This window comes from Pimephales promelas, chromosome 1, assembly GCF_988280905.1.
Source record: "Pimephales promelas chromosome 1, fPimPro1.hap1.1, whole genome shotgun sequence".
Taxonomy (NCBI): Eukaryota; Metazoa; Chordata; class Actinopteri; order Cypriniformes; family Leuciscidae; genus Pimephales; species Pimephales promelas.
Window position 1 is genome coordinate 53,296,587 of NC_142769.1, and position 23,333 is coordinate 53,319,919.

General features: G+C 41.2%; 1 protein-coding gene across 1 annotated transcript; it reads left to right on the forward strand.

Moving 5' to 3' along the window:
- Window positions 1-1,348: 1,348 nt before the first annotated feature.
- On the forward strand, window positions 1,349-21,499 carry rela (RELA proto-oncogene, NF-kB subunit a). Its single transcript, XM_089131826.1, has 12 exons — window positions 1,349-1,486; window positions 5,266-5,304; window positions 5,378-5,514; window positions 7,002-7,147; window positions 7,966-8,057; window positions 8,137-8,271; window positions 15,491-15,595; window positions 15,806-16,021; window positions 16,369-16,446; window positions 16,524-16,613; window positions 20,071-20,483; window positions 21,044-21,499. The coding sequence occupies exons 1-12, from the start codon at window positions 1,480-1,482 to the stop codon at window positions 21,317-21,319; spliced, it is 1,734 nt and encodes a 577-aa protein (XP_088987952.1). The 5' UTR covers window positions 1,349-1,479; the 3' UTR covers window positions 21,320-21,499.
- Window positions 21,500-23,333: the final 1,834 nt, after the last annotated feature.

Here is a 23,333-nt window from a genome sequence, read left to right on the forward strand (position 1 = left end):
CGTTCTGACGTCATAAGATCCAGAATAATCCGCTCTGTAGTCCAAACGAGCCGTTGTTGTAGTTCTTGAAAATATCCCCCTTTGCAGACGACTTCCAGCTTCGTAACCTTGCAGATCTTTTTATGCTCAAACCGCAACATTACACACTAACTTGTGGTGAAAAAGTGACCCATTTAAAAGTCTGATTTCCAGGCCTGAAAAATTCCTCAAATTCATAAAACCATAAAAGCTCATCATGGATATTTGTGTAATGAAAATACATTTATCTGATTTTCCATATTTCAAGGATGGCTTTGGTGACGGCCATCTGTAATGATAACTATAATTGTTAAATTCATAAATTCTGACGATTGGTATGATTATGAAAGGAAATCGCCAAATAATTCCTATAAAATTAGTTTGCAAAATGAATGTCTGTAAAAGTCATTATAGGGAAAATTTCTGGTCGAAAATAAAATGAGAGAAAATGATCAAACTCCTATTGATATTTTATAAATGACTCGTTAAAGTTTTAACCCAAAATAGCACAACGTTCTGCACTATGTATGTAGATGACTGTAACTTTAAGCGGTTAGATGACTGTAACTTTGCTGTAATATACTGTCTCTGAAGAGGTGTGTATGTAGATATTTTATGCATAGACCTTTGAACAAGTGTCAAAATAAGTAACAAGTGTATTTTTTAAGTTTTGTTAATAAACAGTAAAAGTTTGAAAAAACATCTGAATTTATATTCAAACAAACATTATAAAAAACACATAAATCTATATTTTAAACATCACTAAATCAGAATATCATAACACTGTTTGAATGTTGCTACTTGAACGTCCAGAGAACATTCAAAAGTTACGTTCCATGTTTAAAAATGAAACGTTCCCTTAACGTTCACACAACCAAGAAAACACGTTTTTGGAAAATACTGGACGTTCTGAACATTCATTAATGAGAGTTTCAGAACATATCTTTGTTATCTGGGGCTGTGTTGACATTTTACTGTATGTAGGCCTACAGCAGGATTCAGTGGAGTTTCTGCGGCCTCTGCTGGTGATCATCTGAAGAATCACACACACACACACACACACACGCCCACACAATTTTACTAACAGAAGGCTAACCGACTATCCAAACCATTTTAATGTTGTTGTTTCTCTGTTGAATTCTGGACACACAACATGTTTTGTAGGCCTATTGATTTATTAAACCTCATTCTTTCTTTCTTGTAACATATGCTAAGCGAATTAAATAGTCACGTTAAGATGTTTCTTTGACATATTTTCTTTTAATTTTTCATTTCTATTATTGTCAAGAGTTGAGATCGTGTTGAGTGTGTTCCATGTTTTCTTCTGTTGTGTTGGCGATGTGAACGCGTCATCCGGGTATTTCCGCGCGCGAGCGGAAGGAGAGTGTCGTTGCGGTGTTTGTGTGTGTCGTGTTTTCTTCAGCGCGGAACATCGGAACACGACCGAGTGACCCGAGCGACATGGACGGTAAGTCAAGTGTTATAAGGCCGTGTTTATCCACCCGGGCGGCGGAAACGGGGTGTTTAGGGTCCGCGCGCAAGGGGAAGTCCCGGATCTGAGGGTTAAGTTAGCTCTCGGTTTCGGCTGAGAGAAACGGGCGATCGGTTATTTCGGGAGTCTCCGGTACAACACACGAAATATCGCGTCACATATAAAGTTCTGTCGCATTACGGATTGTGTGAGTGTGTGTGTGTGTGTACGTGCACACTTACACACACACACACAGAGTGTGAGGACTGATATTTTGAGATTGTCCTCACAGATTAAAGTGAAACGCGGAAAAGTTTTGAAGCCCATTTTGACCTCATAAGAAAGCGCATGCTTTGGTTAATTATAATTATGACATGATGTTTAATAATCGTGGTAAGTTAACTGCAGGTTTGTGTGATGGATAAGGGGTGGTTGTTTTTATTGGTTAGTAAACATCATCACCTCATTACTAACATGACGTCACTGAGCGCACACATAAGAGCGAAACTGATCCTGCCTTTACGCCCTCAATCTGAAAGTATTTGTTTATTATAAATACCTAATATGCAAATAAGCACACTTCTTCAAATCTTTTTGATGCCATGGACCCCCAAATATGATAATCCTCAATCAAAGGACCTCCCCCCTCCCATAACCCCAAAATTCAATAGTCAACCATATTAATGTAAAGAAAAGATTATATTAGATTCTATTTAGTTTTTCTACTCACTATTATACTGTACTGTTAGATTTACGTGTGGGATGCACTGAAATAAAAAATTCTGGGTCGTAAACCAACATTTGAGGGAGCACAGAAAATAAATTAATAATCAATGAATTAATCAAACATATTGAATAATCAACCCTTAAGTTTTTTATTTAAACTTTTTAATAACACAATTGTTTTTACTTCAGCTTGTTGGTGAAATATAAACATTTGAATGACAATAAACTGTTTATGTCAGATTTATTCAAACATTAATTATATATTGTTGATCCAGAGCGAGTGTCACACAGCGGACACGTTTAACTGTTGTAGTTTGTCATGAAACACACGCTGAACACAGTCAGTCCATCAGAGAAGCGCTTATTAAACGTCTGTTTCCCTCATAAACCATTTCACGCTGAAACCAGAATTAGCTGTTACCGACGAACAATTCTCCAGTGCATCCTTCATTTTGATTTATTCGTTTATTTATTTTAAAGTTTGAAAGCCCTTGGTCTATGGTATTTGCTCATTTACATATTTAAATAAGGCTGACTGTGTGTGTAAAGGTTGTGATATACTTTTGTCAGATGTCATTATGATTGAATGACTGGGTCCTGTGATGAGGGCCCCTATACCCCTATACTGGCCCACAGACCCCTATACAGACCCCTATACCGCCCCACAGACCCCTATACCGCCCCACACTGACCCCTATACCGCCCCACAGACCCCTATACTGGCCCACAGACCCCTATACAGACCCCTATACCGCCCCACAGACCCCTATACTGGCCCACAGACCCCTATACCGCCCCACAGACCCCTATACCGGCCCACACTGACCCCTATACCGGCCAACAGACCCCTATACAGACCCCTATACCGCCCCACAGACCCCTATACTGGCCCACAGACCCCTATACCGGCCCACACTGACCCCTATACCGCCCCACAGACCCCTATACCGGCCCACACTGACCCCTATACCGCCCCACAGACCCCTATACCGGCCCACAGACCCCTATACCGGCCCACAGACCCCTATACCGCCCCACAGACCCCTATACCGCCCCACAGACCCCTATACCGCCCCACAGACCCCTATACCGCCCCACAGACCCCTATACCGCCCCACAGACCCCTATACCGCCCCACAGACCCCTATACAGACCCCTATACTGCCCCACAGACCCCTATACCGGCCCACAGACCCCTATACCGCCCCACAGACCCCTATACCGCCCCACTGACCCCTATACCGGCCAACAGACCCCTATACCGGCCCACACTGACCCCTATACCGGCCCACAGACCCCTATACAGACCCCTATACCGGCCCACACTGACCCCTATACCGGCCCACAGACCCCTATACAGACCCCTATACCGCCCCACAGACCCCTATACCGCCCCACAGACCCCTATACCGCCCCACAGACCCCTATACCGGCCCACACTGACCCCTATACCGGCCAACAGACCCCTATACCGGCCAACAGACCCCTATACCGGCCCACAGACCCCTATACCGGCCCACACTGACCCCTATACCGGCCAACAGACCCCTATACCGGCCAACAGACCCCTGACACAGGAGCGATCTCATTCCAAGAGACAAAAATCAATTCTGACAAAATGTGTGGGAATGTTTTTTTTTGACCTTTTGAACAGTTTAGTCTTATCATGTCATGTCTATACAGTCTGTGTGTGTGTTGGAGCTGTTTACCGTCCTCATCCTCAGACCCGTAAGGACATGTTTTAATAAAGCTCTGCAAAGCCGGACATATGAAATAATAGACTGATTTATTATTTTTATAATGGTTTATTGAACCTTTAGACAAAATCTAAAAGAAAAAATAAGTAGTTTGCAAAAGTAATTTTTGTTAAGCACTTAAATGACATGAAATCATTACCGAGAACATGTTTTCTATTGTAATGAACAGTAATATTAGTAGTGTGTGCGCTGCGTTGAACACTGTGTGTGTTAATGTTCGCTCAGCGCAGGATAACAGCAGAACGTGATCTGAGGAAATATTTACACAAATAATGATCAATAATCACACTAAAGGCCTTTCTGTTTCCATTCACACTAGTACTAACACAGGCTACTAAAGGATTTAGCAATGTGACACACATCCATATCTCATATTCTCCTGTCTGATACCGTTAATATGGTTATTTCGGGGTGGAGACTCTTCCTCTGGCTGGGGTTATAAAGGCGAACACACACTTTTATACGTCTGAATATTATTTGCCGTACGCCGGGTTTGGGTTTCAGCGCGGAGGATCCGACACACAGTTTCTGACCCCAGTACAGTATATTACAGCGTTATCCTGAGATTCATAACGGAGAATGAGAGAGGAGTGTCAACACACACCATGACCTACTTAACCCTGGAGTGTGTGTGTGTGATGACTAACCCGTCTGGAGTTACTCATGTGCTAACAGTCTGCCATGACACTGCATTTACAATCATGAAACAGCATCATAACACACTTCGCTTCTGCGACGTCACGTTAAACAATGACAGAAAACATTGATTGAGGACACACTGCACACACTGTACATTCTCTAAAGCAAAATCAGGCGTTCAGTTCAAAACAACTTTCTAAAGGGAACTTTCCAGAAATACCTCCGTGGTGATGATGTCATAGGCGGGTGTGGCTCTGAGGCTCCGCCTTTTTTACGTGAGGTCAGACGCGAGTAAAAACACGAAAAGCCGTGTTAAATTACTTAAAGATTTAAGTTAAAGAGCCGTGTTCATTATTTAATATCCCTTCACACGTAATATTTTCCCACCAACTAGGAGTGAACAAATTGTTTTAGGAAGCAAAATAACCCTCAATTAAACAATCGCATTAAAAATAACAACCTAATCTAATTAAAATAACAACCTCGATTAAAACAAGGACACAACATTACGCCAGATCTTTTGTGCAGAATTTTGTTCAGTGAAGCTGCGATAAAGCTGAATATCTGATGATATTGAGATGAGTGTGTGTGTGTGTCTCGAGAGCTCATCTTCTGTGTGTAAACTGATCTGTGTCTCTAATCTTTCACTTCCAGGACTGTTTCAACAGTGGGTAGCGTCCCCGGTGTCTCAAGGTAGGAACTGTGTGTGTGTGTGTGTGTGAGAGAGAGAGAGAGCTGTAGATCATCTGTGTGTGTGTCCCTGAAGGGCCTCCGTACGTGGAGGTGATCGAGCAGCCCAAAGCCCGAGGCATGCGCTTCCGCTATAAGTGTGAGGGCCGATCCGCCGGGAGCATCCCGGGAGAGAAGAGCAACGACACCACCAAAACACACCCCGCCATCAAGGTGAGCGAGACCGGAGTGTGTGCAGTTACGTCCAGTGTGTGTGTGTGCTTCACACTGATGCTGTCGAAGCGTGCTTGAGTACATCAGTCGTTCACTTTATAATTATATTAATAAATAATTTATATATATAATACATATTAAAATATAATAATATAAAATACATTTATTCTGGAGCAATATTCTCATCAGTGTTCAATCAGCTTTGGCGTATTTCTGATATTTTAACCTTTATAAAGAGCATTTTCACCTTATCTTTTATAAATACATGCTTCATTTTTCATTTTGAATTAATATATAATTACTTAAATTTGATCATTTAAATTTGAATAAAAAGACACTATAGGGCTGTTACCAATCAAATCAAATCATTTACACTGAAAAATTACAATTGCATTAAATAATGTTATGGGATTGTTTTAAATGTTTTTTTGAATATACAAATATGAAATGTTGGAAAGAACCCCCCTTTTAAACATGAAACTACCGTCTTAAAGGAGTAGTTCACTTTTGAAAAAACTTTTGCTGATAATTTACTCGCCCCCGTGTCATCCAAGATGTCCATGTCTTTCTTTCTTCAGTCGAAAAGAAATGAAGGTTTTTGATGAAAACATTCCAGGATTTTCTCCATATAATGGACTTCAATGGGGTCCAAACGGTTTCAGTTTCAGTGCAAACTGTTCCAAGGGCTTTAAACGATTCCAGACGATGAATAAGGGTCTTATCAAGCAAAATGATCGCTCATTTAATAAATAAATAACAAAGTTTAAGTTTTATAAGCTCAAATGCTTGCCTTGCTCTGTTCTGTGGCGCACGTTCGTGACTCTCCTGTTTGAACTCGTTCATCAAAATGAACGAATCTTTTCCCGAGTCAACTCGTTCATTTTGTTCGTGGAATGAACCAAATGACACGAAAAAAGATTCGTTCATTTTGATAAACGAGTTCAAACAGGAGAGTCACGAACACACATCACAGAACAGAGCAAGGCGAGCATTTGTGCTTATAAAACTTAAACTTTGTTATTTATTTATTAAATGAGCGATTGTTTCGCTTGATAAGACCCTTATTCATCGTCTGGAATCGTTTAAAGCCCTTTGAACAGTTTGCACTGAAACTCTCTTTTGGACCCCATTGAAGTCCATTATATGGAGAAAATCCTGGAATGTTTTCATCAAAAACCTTAATTTCTTTTCGACTGAAGAAAGAAAGACATGGACATCTTGGATGACATGGGGGTGAGTAAATTATCAGCAAAAGTTTTTTTTAAAAGTGAACTACTCCTTTAATGAGTCATTGAGTCATTCATTCAAACGACTCGTTCAAACAGCTGATTCGTTCAGGAATGAAAACGGAAGTGAATCGATCAGATCTAACTTCATCTGGACAGTAACTGTATTCTAGATCTGAACCCTCTCTGTGTCTGTAATCTCCTGTAGCGCTGTATAGATGAGGGAGAGTTGACGTGAGTGTACGGCTGTATGATCCACAGGTTCACAACTACAGCGGGCCGCTGAGAGTGCGGATCTCCTTGGTAACCAAGAACCAGCCGCACAAGCCACACCCACACGAGCTGGTGGGAAAAGACTGCAAACACGGCTATTATGAGGCCGATTTACAGGAGCGGCGGATACACAGGTGAGAGTGTGTGTGTGAGTGTGTGTGTGTGTGTAAATAACGCCGGTTTCACACGAGCGTAAGCAGCGCGACGCACACACACTCAGAGCTTTTCTGTGTGTTTCAGAGATTCTCCATCTTGTGGCCGAGTGTGTGAGTGTGTTTGATCCTGTAATATCTCCAAGGTGGCCGCGGGTCATTAAAAAGTATTAAATCAATTTTCCTAAAAATAAGGCCTTAAAAAGTATTAAATTGTCTTAAATTCAGATTGGATAGGTCTTAAATATGTCATGTCATCGTTCTGGAATATTTTCTACGTAAGGGTACTATTCTGTTTATTTTTAAGTGTTTATAGTATTATTTTATACGGAAATCAATTATTTATAATTCTTATAATGAGAATAAAGTTAGGGTTAATTAAAATTAAGGAAAACAAATATGGATCTGAAATATAGCAAATTAATTTTAATTTATTAAATTAAAAGGTATAATTACCAAACATATCTCAAAGTCTTTTTTATCTTTTTATTAGTTTAATTAATAAACTATACTTTATTATTTAAAACATACAAGGCTTAAGACATTCATAAAAATGCCTTCTATATTTCTTTTCACTCCATTGTGGCGACCGCATGTACGCAATTGACAATTGGTTATTGTCATTTTACCGTTTTGAACAGACAGTGTTTACTTGGAAATATTACTGTATATTTTCATTTTTAATTTATATTTCCTTAAATTTAATTTAGAAGTGGTATTAAAAAGTCTTAAATTTAAATTGTTTATACCTGTAGCCACCCTGATCTCTAACTCGCTCTGCCGACTCTCTTCTGTTTCAGTTTCCAGAATCTGGGCATTCAGTGTGTGAAGAAGAAGGATGTGGGAGACGCCGTTTCATGTCGACTGCAAACACAGAACAACCCCTTTAATAGTGAGTGACTGTCACACACACACACACACGATGCTTCTGAAAGTCAATGTTCCTGATTGATGTGTGTTTGTGTGTGTAGTTCCTGAGGGGAAGATCTGGGAGGAAGAGTACGACCTGAACGCAGTGCGTCTGTGTTTCCAGGTGTCCATCACTCGACCCAACGGAGAACTCTTCCCGCTCGAGCCGGTGGTGTCCCAGCCCATCTACGACAACAGTGAGTGTGTGTGTGTGTGTGTGTGAGTTAGACTCAGATCAGCTCCTCTCGTCAGTCAGGGTTCCCCTTGAATCTGAATAAACTCTCGATTTATGTTGTGCTTTAAAATCTTGCTTTAGTGATATCTGCAATAGGGATGTTGTCATAATGCTACGTTCACACCGGATGCGAACCGCGTGTCAAATTCGCGCCTGACACGTCTAGTTTGACGCTTGACCATTTTGTGTTAATTCGTGTGTCAAGAGTGAAACTGACGCGTAAAAACAAAAGTTTGAAGCGAAATTTACGCGCGCCAGAATCGAAATCTGTTGGCGGCCATTGTTTTTATGTCGACCGAGCGTTCATCAAGAGAATCACCGCTCTGTATTTACTCTGGAGAGCAGAACAGCGGCGTGGGGATCATCGTCGCCGTATATTTGTGTCCACCGGACCCTTCAGAGCCGAACCGTATGGCGAGTTTCACCATTTGCTCGCTCCAGGAGCTGCGCTGGATGACGGCCGCTGTCAGCGCTACTTCCGCCTGTCCTGCGCCCAGTTTGATGACCTGTTGTCCCGGATCACCCTCGCCCTCATCCATCTAATCTAGCTGTCATTTATTTTAGTTTTGATGATAAATAGAGCCAGCCTTCAAAAGTTATTAACCTGTCCTGTGATTTTTTTTTTTCTCTCTCACGTCCAGACACGAACTTATGCACATGTATGTTGGTTGTCTTTACATCATAATACTATTTCATATAATCTAGATACGGAATGATAACATTTAATACAAAATGAACGTGTCTCGTATATAGAAATAATGTTTGAAGTGATAAAACATTTGCTTTGTTGTGCATAATCCCAACATGCATTTAGTCATATTACAAAATAATTTATTGAAGCATCCAGATACTTCACCATGTGAGCAAGCAGCTAGGCTCCTGATTGGTTAACGCGGCGCGACTTCACACTAAAGTTCAGATTTTTTGGCTGTCAGTTAAAATGGAGACGGTTCCTCCTATAGCCCTGCAAGATGTGCTCTTTTTTAAGCGTGATTTAAACTTGCACTTCATTGATGTTGTAAATTTTGTTTTATTGATGGGTAAATATCATATCCATACTTGTAAATGGAAAAAATGTAAGCCCTCCTTTAATATATTTCTATGTGATTTTATTCAAATGTTTCAGAGCTTCAAATATTTCAAAAAACGTAATAGAAAGTTTGAAACCTTATGTCTCTCTTTGTCAAAATATTTACTTTTTTAGTATTTTAATTCCTTTCAATGTCAATGTCAATGTCATGTTTATTTGTATAGCACATTTCCAAGGCCTAGGCCTACCAAAGTACTTCACAGTTAGAGCACAAAACAATAAACACAGACTGATACACTAAAACACATTAAGTAAATGAATAAATAAATAGCAAATACTAAGAAATAGAATACAACATACATCAAGGCTTTAGCGGTAGATACACCTGCACATCATCAGCGAAGCAGTGGAAGGAAATGCCATGCTTCCTGAAAATAGATCCCAATGGTAGCATATACAGGGAGAATAACAGTGGACCCAGAACTGACCCCTGCGGTACCCCACAGGTCAGAGGGGCCACTGAGGATGAAAACTGTCCCATTTGTACTGAAATTGATCTGCCTGTTAAATACGACTCAAACCACTTAAGAACAGTGCCTTTCAAGCCAACACAGTGCTCTAAACGCCACAGAAGAATTTTATGATCAACTGTGTCGAAGGCTGCAGTCAAATCAAGCAGAATTAAAATGGCACAATTACCAGCATCAAGATGTAAGAACAGATCATTAAAAACTTTCAAGAGAGCAGTCTCCGTACTGTGACGAGGCCTAAAACCTGACTGAAACTGTTCACAGACATCAGCTGTCTTCAAAAATTCTTGAACCTGTGATAACACAGATCTTTCTAAAACCTTTGAAATAAAAGGAAGTTTAGAAATGGGTCTAAAATTAGACAAATTCCTAGGGTCTAAGTTCTTCTTCTTCAGAAGAGGCTGAACGATGGCATGTTTAAAGGAAAAAGGAACACATCCAGAACTAAGACACAAATTAATAAATTTCAAAATAAAAGACTCAACTGAACAGAATACCTCCTTAAACAGACGTGATGGAATACTATCTGTTTGACAGTTAGCAGGGCGTAAATGTGCAACTATCTCATTCAGTTCAGCAAGAGTAACGGGTTCAAAGCTGTCAAAGACAGCTGTGCATGCTATAGGAGCTGAAGGGACCTGAGCAGACCAAGAGAGTGGGATTCTAATAGCAGAGATCTTGTCTATAAAAAAGTGCAGAAAAGCCTCACACAAGCTAGTAGAAGGCTCCATACAGACAGCATCACCAGCGTTCACCAGTGAATCAAATACATTGAAAAGAACCTGGGGCTTATGAGCATTTTTAGACACAAGTGAGGAGAAATAATCAGTTTTTGCAGTTTTTACAGCCTGCTGATATTTAGTAAAACTGTCCTGAAGAAGCTCCCTAGAGATTTGCAGATTGTCCTTTTTCCATTTTCTCTCCGCCTGTCTACATGAGCGCCTGAGTGTACGGGTGGACTCATTCAGCCAGGGCTCCTTTTGTGGCTTTAAACGCTTTAAAGTCATGGGTGCAATCGAGTCTAAAATCTTAGGACAGAGAGAATCAAACATTACTATGCATTCATCCACACTGCGATCATTAAGATCGTCTAAAGAATATAAAAAAGAGTCTTTAAACATAGCACAAAACAGCTGTGGAGTTCCAGAATTAAAAACGCGAAAACGGCGCAGAGGAGCTGCGCTGAGAGAGTGAGCAGGCACAGAGATGGAAAATAAAACAGGTAAATGGTCAGATAAAAGTGTGTGGCCGATCTCAGTTATCTGTATGTCCAGCCCATATGACAGCACAAGATCCAAAATATGACCCTTTTCATGCGTGGGCTCCCGAACAGACTGTATAAGGTTAAAAGAGTCAATTACATTCATAAAATCTTTGACCAGAGGTCTGTTCTCGCAGCATACATGTATATTAAAGTCCCCAACAATCAAAAAGTGGTCATATTTAAGAGTGACACCCGATACAAAGTCTGCAAAGTCCCGAACAAAGTCTTTGTTAAATTTTGGTGGCCGATAGATCACCGCACAAAGAAAAGTTTCCGAAAGCTTTACCTCAAAGAGTTGCAGCTCAAAGCTGGAGTAGCCTGCAGTTGAAGATTGTTGACAGCAAAAAGTAGATTTAAAAATGGATGTCAGTCCTCCACCTTTACCGGTAGTACGAGGAGAGTTAAAATAGTTGCATCCAGGGGGAAGAAGCTCCGATAAAGGAGTAAAATCACCTTCACGGAGCCAGGTTTCCGTCAAAAACATAAAATCCAAACTACGTGCAATAAAGAGATCGTTCAGTAAAAATGTTTTGTTAGAGACAGATCTCACATTCAGCAGAGCCAGATTTAAAGTAAGAGTGTCAGATACGGGCAGGGCATGCTTCAGGGAGCGAAGGTTCCGACGATTCCGACGATTTGAAACGATTTGAAACGATTTTCCGACGATTTGAAAAAAAAAAAAAAAAAGTTCAGATTTTTCAACTCGGGCGGCAGACGCGAATTCGCGTCAAACGCGTGAATGCACAAACGGCACTAACTAAATCATTCGTGCGTAACGCGCTTAACGCGCCAGACGCTCAATTCGCGCTTTCCGCGCCGCGCTCCACGCCTCATTCGCGCCACAGGAATTTTTTACGCGCGTAACACGTCTTTGCATTGACTTAAAGGAGAACTCCGGCGAACAATGAACCTTTGGTCTAATAAAACATCGGTACATAGTCAATCGTTCTCTGAGATTTGTTTTCATGATAATCGAATGTAAAGAGTTTTATCTCTAAACACTGTTTAGCGTATAATGCTAGTAATGGGGGCATTGAGTAAGTAAAAGAAATCGCTAGTTTATACCACTAACAAGGCTCAAAATAGCCCCACACTAACACAGAAACATAATGAGACTCCATACATGCAAAACGCAGCATTGAGAACTTTGTAAGTGTACAGACCGTTTAATAAGAAGATACTTTATGAAGACAGTTCACATCGCGTATACAGACAGGAGCCATCTTAAAAAATAGTCTCGATAAGTCGAACCACGAACGTCGTGCTGAGTGATCTGAACTCTATGAAGTTCAACGAACTTCTGAACTGTATGAGCGGCGTTCGGGGATCGACTTATCGAGACTTTTTTTTAAGATGGTTGACTAGGTACCGATGTTTTATTAGACCAAAGGTTCATTGTTCGCCGGAGTTCTCCTTTAACACGGAAATCATTCACGCCTGATGCGCTATTCGCGTCCGCTGTGAACGTAGCATAAGCGACGTCACGATAAGGGCGTGGGCGCGAACTGGTTGTCAGAAAGAACCAAAACATACGCATCAGTCTATGTGTTCTGTCAGCATATGATCATACTGTGTACGAAGAAGCTCAAAGGAGATATGAGGTAAAGCTTTTATATAACTGGGGTTCATGTTCTCTGCCTGATCCATATCGCCTGAGTGAGAGCAAAAGCCCGAACACATGGCCACTTTTTTTTTTTTTTTTTTTTTTTTTATTTAACAGTCAGACATACATACAAACAAACCAACATAGTGCAGTAGTGAGCAATCTTGTAAATCCATAATTCCAGCAGTGGCAAGAGTGATTAAGTGTTTGATCTAAGTGTGTAAGTGAGCGTGTATGAGCGTGGGTATGTGTATGCGTGTGTACACAAAGTAACCATTTATTATTTATTACCATTGTCATTACCATCACTCCCCACTACCACCATACTGCCCATATTGTTTTTGTAGATTTTTATTTCCATCCTTCCTCCTATGTGACAATTGCCATTGTCAATCCTGTACAAAATATGATAATATAATAATATAATATAATAATATAATATAACATAATATAAGACAACCTTCCCCCACATCTCATCAGTCCCTATCTTTTCTATATTTTTCTTTTTTTGTGTGTGTGTGTGTTATGTGCAATGTCTAAAGTGCATTAAAAGAGGGAGTACAGTGCGAGAATGTCTCAAATTGGGCCAGAGATGCTGTCCCGTTGAAACTACTTCTCGCCTGTCTTGCCTGCCTTGGTGTTTGCGATGTTTATCCAAATATACTTTTTTTTTTTTTTTTTTTTTCCCTTTTCTATGTTGTGGTGCATTAAAAACCCATGAAGAGATAAGGGGGAAGTTATTGCATTAGTGATGACAATGACGCTTAATTCTAGTTCTACATTCTAATTCTACAGCATTGACAATGGCAATATTGATGATGATAATAATAATAATAATAATAATAATAGTAGTAGTAATAATAATAATAATAATAATAATAATGAATGACAATGATGATGGCAGTGGTGATCACAACGGTGAGAGCAAAAGACAGCAACAACAGCAATTACAACAATGAAACAACAAAAAATTAAATAAAAGTGAAAATAGTAATCATAACAGTGACAGTAAAGATAGCAATAACAATGATGACAAAAACAAGTTCGAACAACTAAAATGCACAAATATTCGTGGGTTGGTTATAGTCTGAGTTAAGAACAGAGAAGGGATTCATAGCTGTAAGAGGTCAGAAAGTGTTGGACGGTAGAGGTCAGTTTCAGATGTGTAATTATGAAGGGGAGATGCGAGTTCCATTGCAATGAAGTCTGTAATAAGATTTTTCCACATGGCCACTTTTGACATTCGGCCACATCTACCTGTATCTCATCGACACGCCATCTATGTTTATCGGAAGGCGTACAAATCTTTAGATGCCTATAAGTAGGGTTGGGTATCGAGAATCGAGTATCGATTGGAATCGGGACTAACTTTTTGGTTTTTCCCGGAATCGTTCAAAAGTTCAAATTTCGATTCCTAGTTTCGATATTCACAGTCCGCCGAGCGGAAGAAGAAACCGCTGAACAACACCAACGAAGAAGCGTCTACCGGAAGTGTTGGCATAACCGCGCGAGTCGAACATGAGTAGCTTACGTCGGCGATCCAAAGTGTGGCTTCGCTTTTCTAAAAATAACAAAATCTCGGCAAAATGCAAAATTTGTGACTAAAGGAGTATTTTTACAGAAGGATTATTTCCTTCAGAAAGGCCGTTGGTTAGCAAGGTTAGCTAAACTTTTTTGACCCTGCCTCTTAAAAGAATCGGAATCAAGAATCGTCAGGAACCGGAATCGAAACAAGGAGGAATCAGAATCGTTCAAATTCAAACGACACCCAACCCTACCTATAAGTCATAATTACGAATATTACTTGTGTTAACTAAGGTTAACTGGTCAATTTGGTACAACTAGAGTAAAATAGAGGTGTAATTTGTCCATGGGCTTTATTTTGAATCAAAATGGGTCAACACTGGTCAACATATACGTAAAAATGTATCAAAGAAAATACAATAATTTGCCCTTAATCTATAAGGGTGTGTACACAGATGATGCACTGACTGTACAGTACCCAATCTTTGGGTTAAATTATGACTTTATAATACTGTGCGGCAAACGGCCATTAATTTCTGCCAACCAGAGCGCATGTAACCGCGTCGTGACGTCACGGGCGAAGATCCATATATGTTCATGTGTTGTGTTCACCCTAAGGGGGGGTAATGCTGCCCTCCTGCTCATATCCAGACCAGAACCAGACCGCCAGTCCTAACTGAATGCTAATGTCAAGCGTAATAGAGTGCCGAAGTGATGACGTCACTTTGTAGGACGACCCGGAAGCTAGCGGCGCACGGGTTCCCTCGGTCGAAAAGCAATGCATTTTCCCCATAGACTTTTGGAAAATCGCAAAAAATAAGATCTGTGTTCAACAAAGGCTTGTGACTCTTACACGTTTTGTCTAGCAAGATAATCTTTACAAGTTAATCCAAAATTTATACATTTTGAAGCCTATATAAAGATTTTAAAAAACACAATCAGACACAATAGAGTTTAAAAAACCACAAGCAGGTTATAACTGTGTGTTCTCTGTCATAGATCAAAACGTGAACATATTTAGAGGCTTTGTTCACCACAGACCTTATTTAGCAAAAACCCATTCAAAAAACCCATAGACTTTAGAGCGAGGGAACCGTAATGCAAAAATGCTAACTCACTTCCGCGTTTTGGCCTACAGAGTGACGTCGTAACTTCGGCACTCTATTGAAGATAGTGGTGCTGATAGAACTGGAGTTATTAACCCCTGATCTGTGTGTGTGTGTTCCTCAGGAGCGCCGAACACGGCTGAGCTGAAGATCTGTCGTGTGAACAGGAACTCTGGCGGCTGCCGAGGGGGAGACGAGATCTTCCTGCTGTGTGATAAAGTGCAGAAAGGTGCGGGTCACTGATTTATACAGTACTGCTGTTTAAGTGTCATTAATATAAGCTAGTCCACCATAAGATCTAGGAGTTACAGAAGAGGCCTTTTGTTGTGGACAGCCTGAGTTTAGTTTTATTCCAGAGACAGCTTTTCTAATGTTGGTTGAGTTATTTCCGCCTGGTGCCGAGGTGTCCGTCGGGTGATTACTGTGCTCTCGCCCTCAGAGGACATCGAGGTGCGCTTCTTCCGGGACTCGTGGGAGAGTAAGGGCTCGTTCTCGCAGGCTGACGTTCATCGGCAGGTGGCCATCGTGTTTCGCACGCCCCCGTACCACGACACCAACCTGTCGGAGCCGGTGCGGGTGAAGATGCAGCTGCGCCGGCCCTCAGACCGCGAGGTCAGCGAGCCCATGGACTTCCAGTACCTGCCCGCCGACCCGGGTGAGACGCCTGCTCCTTCGTGTGGCCACACAATACAACACAAAAACACTCATTTCCACTTTATCTTTAAGTCTGAATTGCGAGATAAAAAGTTGCAACTACCTTTTTAATATAAATTATATCTTCTTATACATTCACAATTGTGAAAAAATAGTCAGAATAGCAATTTTTTTCCGCAAAATTAAATAAGAATTACAAGATTAAAAGTCATAATTACTTTTTGAATATTTTATTCGAGTGCAGAAGCAAGCCTCCACAGTTTTAGATGAGGCGTTCGCGTCCTCAGTACAGTAGTTCAGCTCGCCTCATGTTGTCGGTGGGTTCTGTCTTTGGTTGTGAACGAGCAGACGAGCACCGGCTGATGGAGAAGCGCAAGCGGACCGAAGGGATGCTGCAGAACCTCAAACTCGGCAGCATGATTTCAGGTGTGTGTTGTGTCAGATCACCTCATTTAAGGTGTTAGAGGTCAGTTTTGTAGTGAAGGTGTGTGTTTTATTTGCAGGATCCTCCGTACCGACAGACAGACGGCCGTTCAGTACAGCGAAACGAACCTTAACCGTGTCCAAACCCACAGCCACCAGTATCACTGCAGGTATCCTCCAGTTTTCCTCCAGTTATCCTCCAGTTATCCACCAGTTATCCACTACTTATCCTCCAGTTATCCACTAGTTATCCTCCAGTTTTCCTCCAGTTATCCACCAGTTATCCACCAGTTATCCTCCCGTTATCCTCCAGTTTTCCTCCAGTTATCCACCAGTTATCCACCAGTTATCCACTACTTATCCACCAGTTATCCACTACTTATCCTCCAGTTTTCCTCCAGTTATCCTCCAGTTTTCCTCCAGTTATCCACTAGTTATCCTCCAGTTATCCTCCAGTTATCCACCAGTTTTCCTCCAGTTATCCACCAGTTATCCACCATTTATCCTCCAGTTATCCACCAGTTATCCTCCAGTTATCCACCAGTTATCCACCAGTTATCCTCCCGTTATCCTCCAGTTTTCCTCCAGTTATCCACCAGTTATCCACTACATATCCTCCAGTTATCCTTCAGTTTTCCTCCAGTTATCCTCCAGTTATCCTCCAGTTATCCTCCAGTTTTCCTCCAGTTATCCTCCAGTTATCCACCAGTTATCCTCCAGTTATCCACCAGTTTTCCTTCAGTTATCCACTACTTATCGTCCAGTTTTCCTCCAGTTATCCTCCAGTTTTCCACCAGTTATCCACCAGTTATCCACCAGTTTTCCTCCAGTTATCCACCAGTTATCCTCCAGTTTTCCTCCAGTTATCCACCAGTTTTCCTCCAGTTATCCTCCAGTTATCCTCCAGTTTTCCTCCAGTTATCCACCAGTTATCCTCCAGTTATCCACCAGTTATCCTCCACTTATCCTCCAGTTATCCACCAGTTTTCCTCCAGTTATCCACTAGTTATCCTCCAGTTATCCTCCAGTTATCCACTAGTTATCTTCCAGTTATCCTCCAGTTATCCTCCAGTTATCCTCCAGTTTTCCTCCAGTTATCCACCAGTTATCCACCAGTTTTCCTCCAGTTATCCACTAGTTATCCTTCAGTTATCCTCCAGTTATCCACTAGTTATCTTCCATTTATTTTCCAGTTATCCTCCAGTTTTCCTCCAGTTATCCACTAGTTATCCTCCAGTTATCCACTAGTTATCCTCCAGTTATCCTCCAGTTATCCACTAGTTATCTTCCAGTTATCTTCCAGTTATCCACCAGTTTTCCTCCAGTTATCCACCAGTTTTCCTCCAGTTATCCTCCAGTTATACAACACCAGTTATTCTCCAGTTATCCTCCAGTTATCCACTAGTTATGTTCCAGTTATTTTCCAGTTATCCTCCAGTTATCCTCCAGTTATTTTCCAGTTATCCTCCAGTTATCCACCAGTTATCCTCCACTTATCCTCCAGTTATCCACCAGTTATCCTCCACTTATCCTCCAGTTATCCTCCAGTTATCCTCCAGTTTTCCTCCAGTTATCCACTAGTTATCTTCCAGTTATCCACCAGTTTTCCTCCAGTTATCAACCAGTTTTCCTCCAGTTATCCACCAGTTATCCTCCAGTTATCCACTAGTTATCCTCCAGTTATCCACCAGTTATCCACCCGTTATCCACCCGTTATCCACCAGTTATTCTCCAGTTATCCACTAGTTATCCACTAGTTATGTTCCAGTTATTTTCCAGTTATCCTCCAGTTATCCTCCAGTTTTCCTCCAGTTATCCTCCAGTTTTCCTCCAGTTATCCACTAGTTATCCTCCAGTTATCCTCCAGTTATCCACCAGTTTTCCTCCAGTTATCCACCAGTTATCCACCATTTATCCTCCAGTTATCCACCAGTTATCCTCCAGTTATCCACTAGTTATCTTCCAGTTATCCTCCAGTTTTCCTCCAGTTATCCTCCAGTTTTCCTCCAGTTATCCACTAGTTATCCTCCAGTTATCCTCCAGTTATCCACCAGTTTTCCTCCAGTTATCCACCAGTTATCCACCATTTATCCTCCAGTTATCCACCAGTTATCCTCCAGTTATCCACTAGTTATCTTCCAGTTATCCTCCAGTTATCCACCAGTTATCCACCAGTTTTCCTCCAGTTATCCACCAGTTACCCACCAGTTTTCCTCCAGTTATCCACCAGTTATCCTCCAGTTATCCTCCAGTTATCCTCCAGTTATCCTCCAGTTATCCTCCAGTTATCCTCCAGTTATCCACTAGTTATGTTCCAGTTATTTTCCAGTTTTCCTCCAGTTATCCACCAGTTATCCTCCAGTTTTCCTCCAGTTATCCACTAGTTATCCTCCAGTTATCCACTAGTTATCCTCCAGTTATCCACTAGTTATCTTCCAGTTATCCTCCAGTTATCCACCATTTATCCTCCAGTTATCCACCAGTTATCCTCCAGTTATCCACTAGTTATCTTCCAGTTATCCTCCAGTTATCCACCAGTTTTCCTCCTGTTACCCACCAGTTTTCCTCCAGTTTTCCTCCTGTTACCCACCAGTTTTCCTCCAGTTTTCCTCCAGTTATCCTCCAGTTATCCTCCAGTTATCCACCAGTTATCCACCAGTTATCCACCAGTTTTCCTCCAGTTATCCACCAGTTACCCACCAGTTTTCCTCCAGTTATCCACCAGTTATCCTCCAGTTATCCTCCAGTTATCCTCCAGTTATCCTCCAGTTATCCTCCAGTTATCCTCCAGTTATCCTCCAGTTATCCTCCAGTTATCCACTAGTTATGTTCCAGTTATTTTCCAGTTTTCCTCCAGTTATCCACCAGTTATCCTCCAGTTTTCCTCCAGTTATCCACTAGTTATCCTCCAGTTATCCACTAGTTATCCTCCAGTTATCCACTAGTTATCTTCCAGTTATCCTCCAGTTATCCACCATTTATCCTCCAGTTATCCACCAGTTATCCTCCAGTTATCCACTAGTTATCTTCCAGTTATCCTCCAGTTATCCACCAGTTTTCCTCCTGTTACCCACCAGTTTTCCTCCAGTTTTCCTCCAGTTATCCTCCAGTTTTCCTCCAGTTATACAACACCAGTTATCCACCAGTTATCCACCAGTTATCCACCAGTTTTCCACCAGTTTTCCTCCAGTTATCCTCCAGTTATCCACCAGTTATCCACCAGTTATCCACCAGTTATCCTCCAGTTATCCACCAGTTATCCACCAGTTATCCTCCAGTTGCACAGTGGCATTAACTGATGCTTCACTTTAAAAACTGGGTTTTTAAAAATGTTTTTAAAAGTGATCAGTGTAATATTACTCCAGTGTAAATCAGCTGTTTTGTATGTGAATACACAGTAAAGTGTAATTTATTCCTGTGATCTAAGCTGAATTTTTATAAAAACAGTTATTTACTTTTACAGTGCTTTATACGATAATGATAGTTTCAAAGCAGCTTCACAGCGATTACTCAGAAAAATCCCATCTTTTGTTTGGCAAGTTATTGTTTGATAAGTGAGATCTCAGTCCTTGAAAACCAAGAAAGTCCTGTGATGTGAATGCTTCCGTGACCCGGCTTGTGTTTCAGCGTCGGCGTGTGCGCCCGCCGCGATGAAGCCCCTGCCGTCCTCGTTCTACGGGCCGGCTCCGGGACAGCTCTTCGCTCAGCCGGCCCAGAACGCCCTGAAGGTGGAGCCGCAGACGTCGGTCGGGGACACCTGGAAGTTCCTGCAGAGCCTGACCGTAGACTCTCAGCCCAAAGCCGTGCCAGTGAGCAACTTCACCAGCTCTCAGCAACCCAGCGACTTCTCCACCGTCAACCTGTCGGACCTGCACGACTACGGCCTGGGCGGCTTCATCTCCGCGGAGCCGACGAGCGCGGCGAGCGCGGCCCCCCAGGACATGCAGAGCGCCTACAGGGTGGACGACGAGCTGCCCGAGTTCCCCAGCTTCTCCGAGGTCACGAACGACGTCGACAACATCAACATCGAGGACTTCCAGGTCAGCGCGCACTTTATTCATGTTTTTAGTCACATGTTCATTATTTTAAAGGTGCAGTGTGTGATATTTAGGAGGATCTGTTGACAGAACTGTGTGTTCAGTAGTGTATAAAGACCTCACATAATGAAGCGTGGTGTGTTTATTAGCTTAGAATGTGCGTTTCTCTCTACACACAAGCGGGTCCCATAACACCCTCGTTTATATGGTGTTTCTACACGCTTGCTAAGCTAAGAAGCTGCTAAAGTCAGCGAATAAAACACTGACACAATAATATTCACAATAATGCAGTTTCACTGAATTAAGTAAACCTATTTAATTAATTTGTCTTTGTAAAGAAACTGGCTACTCTCTGCTGTCTCAGACGACGACATCACTTCCTGTCGGCCTCACCACTAGATGCTGTACAAACTTACACACTGCACCTTTAAATAAGTGTTTTATTTATTAGTTATTTCCTGTTGGTTTGAGTGAATGATTCAGTGACTCGCTCATAGAAGTGTGTTTCATTTCTGGATGAATCAGTGTTTTTAAACGAATCCTCTGTAATTTCTGTGTCGCAGGCCATGTTGGGCGGCGAGTCGATGGGCAAGCCGGCGTGTCACATGACCCCGGCGGGCGAGGGCCCGGATCCGGACCCCGGGGCCAACAGCTCCCCCTGGATGAACTTCCCGCCCAGCATCGCCAGCCTCCTGCAGAACGAGCCCATGCTGGAGAGCGGGTCGAACCCGTCCGCGGTGCTGGACGACCTGGAGGTGCTGAACTCCATCGACGACGACCGCTTCATGTCCATCTTCACCAGCAGCAGCAGCCACATGGGCTTCGGTCACCCCACCTGAACTCTTGCTCAGGCCGAGCTCAAGGCCTTACTCTGAACACCAGCGAGCGAACGCCCGGTCCTGGATCACGCCGTCTCGGATGAACCCTTCCTAACGCATACCACATTATATTGGGTGGCGGTTTCGGATCAGATGTGTATCTTGTGTACAGTGAGGTAGAATAAACCTCGTCCTTATAAATACAGTGCCTTATTAAGACAATCTCAGCCTTACAGCCTTATCAAACAGCTCAGCCAATCACAGCACAGAACTATCAAGCAGCTCAGCCAATCACAGCGCAGAATTACTGCCTCATTAAGCATCTCAGCCAATCACAACACAGAATTACTGCCTCATTAAGCATCTCAGCCAATCACAACACAGAATTACAGCCTTGTCAAGCATGTCAGCCAATCACAGCGCAGACTCACAGCCTTATCAAGAACTGATAAGAATGTAAAATGCGTATTTGTGCGTATATGCATTTGGTAGACACTTTTATCCAATCACAGTGCAGAATTACTGGCTCATCAAGAATCTCAGCCAATCACAGCCTTAGATACACATCAGAAATATATCATCGTTGTACAGTAGAAAGTACTTTTAACAGTTTAATAACACATTATCTTTTAGGGAATATCACAATATCGTCTTTTGCTTTTTCAATTATAAAGGATTTATTTGTTAAATTTTTTTATACAATTTTTTGTATTGGATCATAACAACAGCTTTTCTGAAAAAATAAACTTTTTATACAAAACCTTATTATTGTAAAAATGTTAATAAATTATTAAATCATTAAAGTTCTTCTATGAATTACATTAATTAGACATGATTTTTGATTATTCAGATTTAATTAAACCATTAAAACGTAAAATGGAAAGAACATCGGGGCATAAACGTGCCATTTTTTTAATAAACTGTATTTATTGTTCAATTTTTTAATTATTAGAATTTAATTTAACCATTAAAACAAAATCCAGCATTTCCAAAAAGAAAAATACTCTGGAATGTTGGAGAAAATTTCACATTTTTTACTTTAATTTCAGTTTAGGTTTTTTGAGCACTAAAATAAAAGTAAAACAACGTGTTAAATGTCAGAGCACTAAAGAGAGAATCGGTTCACATGTTATAGCTTATATATGATGTTGAAATAAAACTGCACTATTTTATTAGCCGCCGTTCCCATCATGAAGCTGAGGTTATTAGTTAATATTTTCTGCATATGAATGAGTCCTGGTGACGTCATGTACATATTATCTCTGATCTGTTGTGCTGTATTATTATTATCCATACACTCTTCTGTAACGTGCTCATTCTGTTTCTGTGGCCTTAGTGCTTTTGTACTGCTACACGAGCTGTAATAAATGCAGGAAATGCAGATGCATGTGTGTTACTTCACTGAGTGGCACAGAGAACGAACCGAACGAACCGAATCGCTTTCAATACAATCACAATCACTGTCATCTAGGAAACATTCACTCACTTGTTTCATTGCTGGATGAATCAGTGTTTTTGAACAGATCTCTTGAATGAATGATTCAATGACTCACTCAAAGAGTTCACTTGTTTAATTTTGGGATGAATCGACTCTTTTTAAAATGAATCACTTCAATGAATGATTTAATGACTCACTCAAAGAGTTCACTTGTTTAATTTTGGGATGAATCGACTCTTTTTAAAATGAATCACTTCAATGAATGATTCAATGACTCGTAAAAACTACTCGTTTCATTGCTGGATGAATCAGTGTTTTTGAACAGATCTCTTGAATGAATTATTCAATGACTCACTCAAAGAGTTCACTTGTTTAATTTTGGGATGAATCGACTCTTTTTAAAATGAATCACTTCAATGAATGATTCAATGACTCGTAAAAACTACTCGTTTCATTGCTGGATGAATCAGTGTTTTTGAACAGATCTCTTGAATGAACGATTCAATGACTCACTCAAAGAGTTCACTTGTTTAATTTTGGGATGAATCGACTGTTTTTAAAATGAGTCACTTCAATGAATGATTCAATGACTCGTAA

Bases quoted from the DNA above. Each gene is read 5' to 3' on its own strand.
- rela (XM_089131826.1), top strand. The intron at 16,447-16,523 runs GTGTGTGTTGTG...TTTTATTTGCAG, and splicing joins ACTCGGCAGCATGATTTCAG to GATCCTCCGTACCGACAGAC. The intron at 20,484-21,043 runs GTCAGCGCGCAC...TCTGTGTCGCAG, and splicing joins TCAACATCGAGGACTTCCAG to GCCATGTTGGGCGGCGAGTC.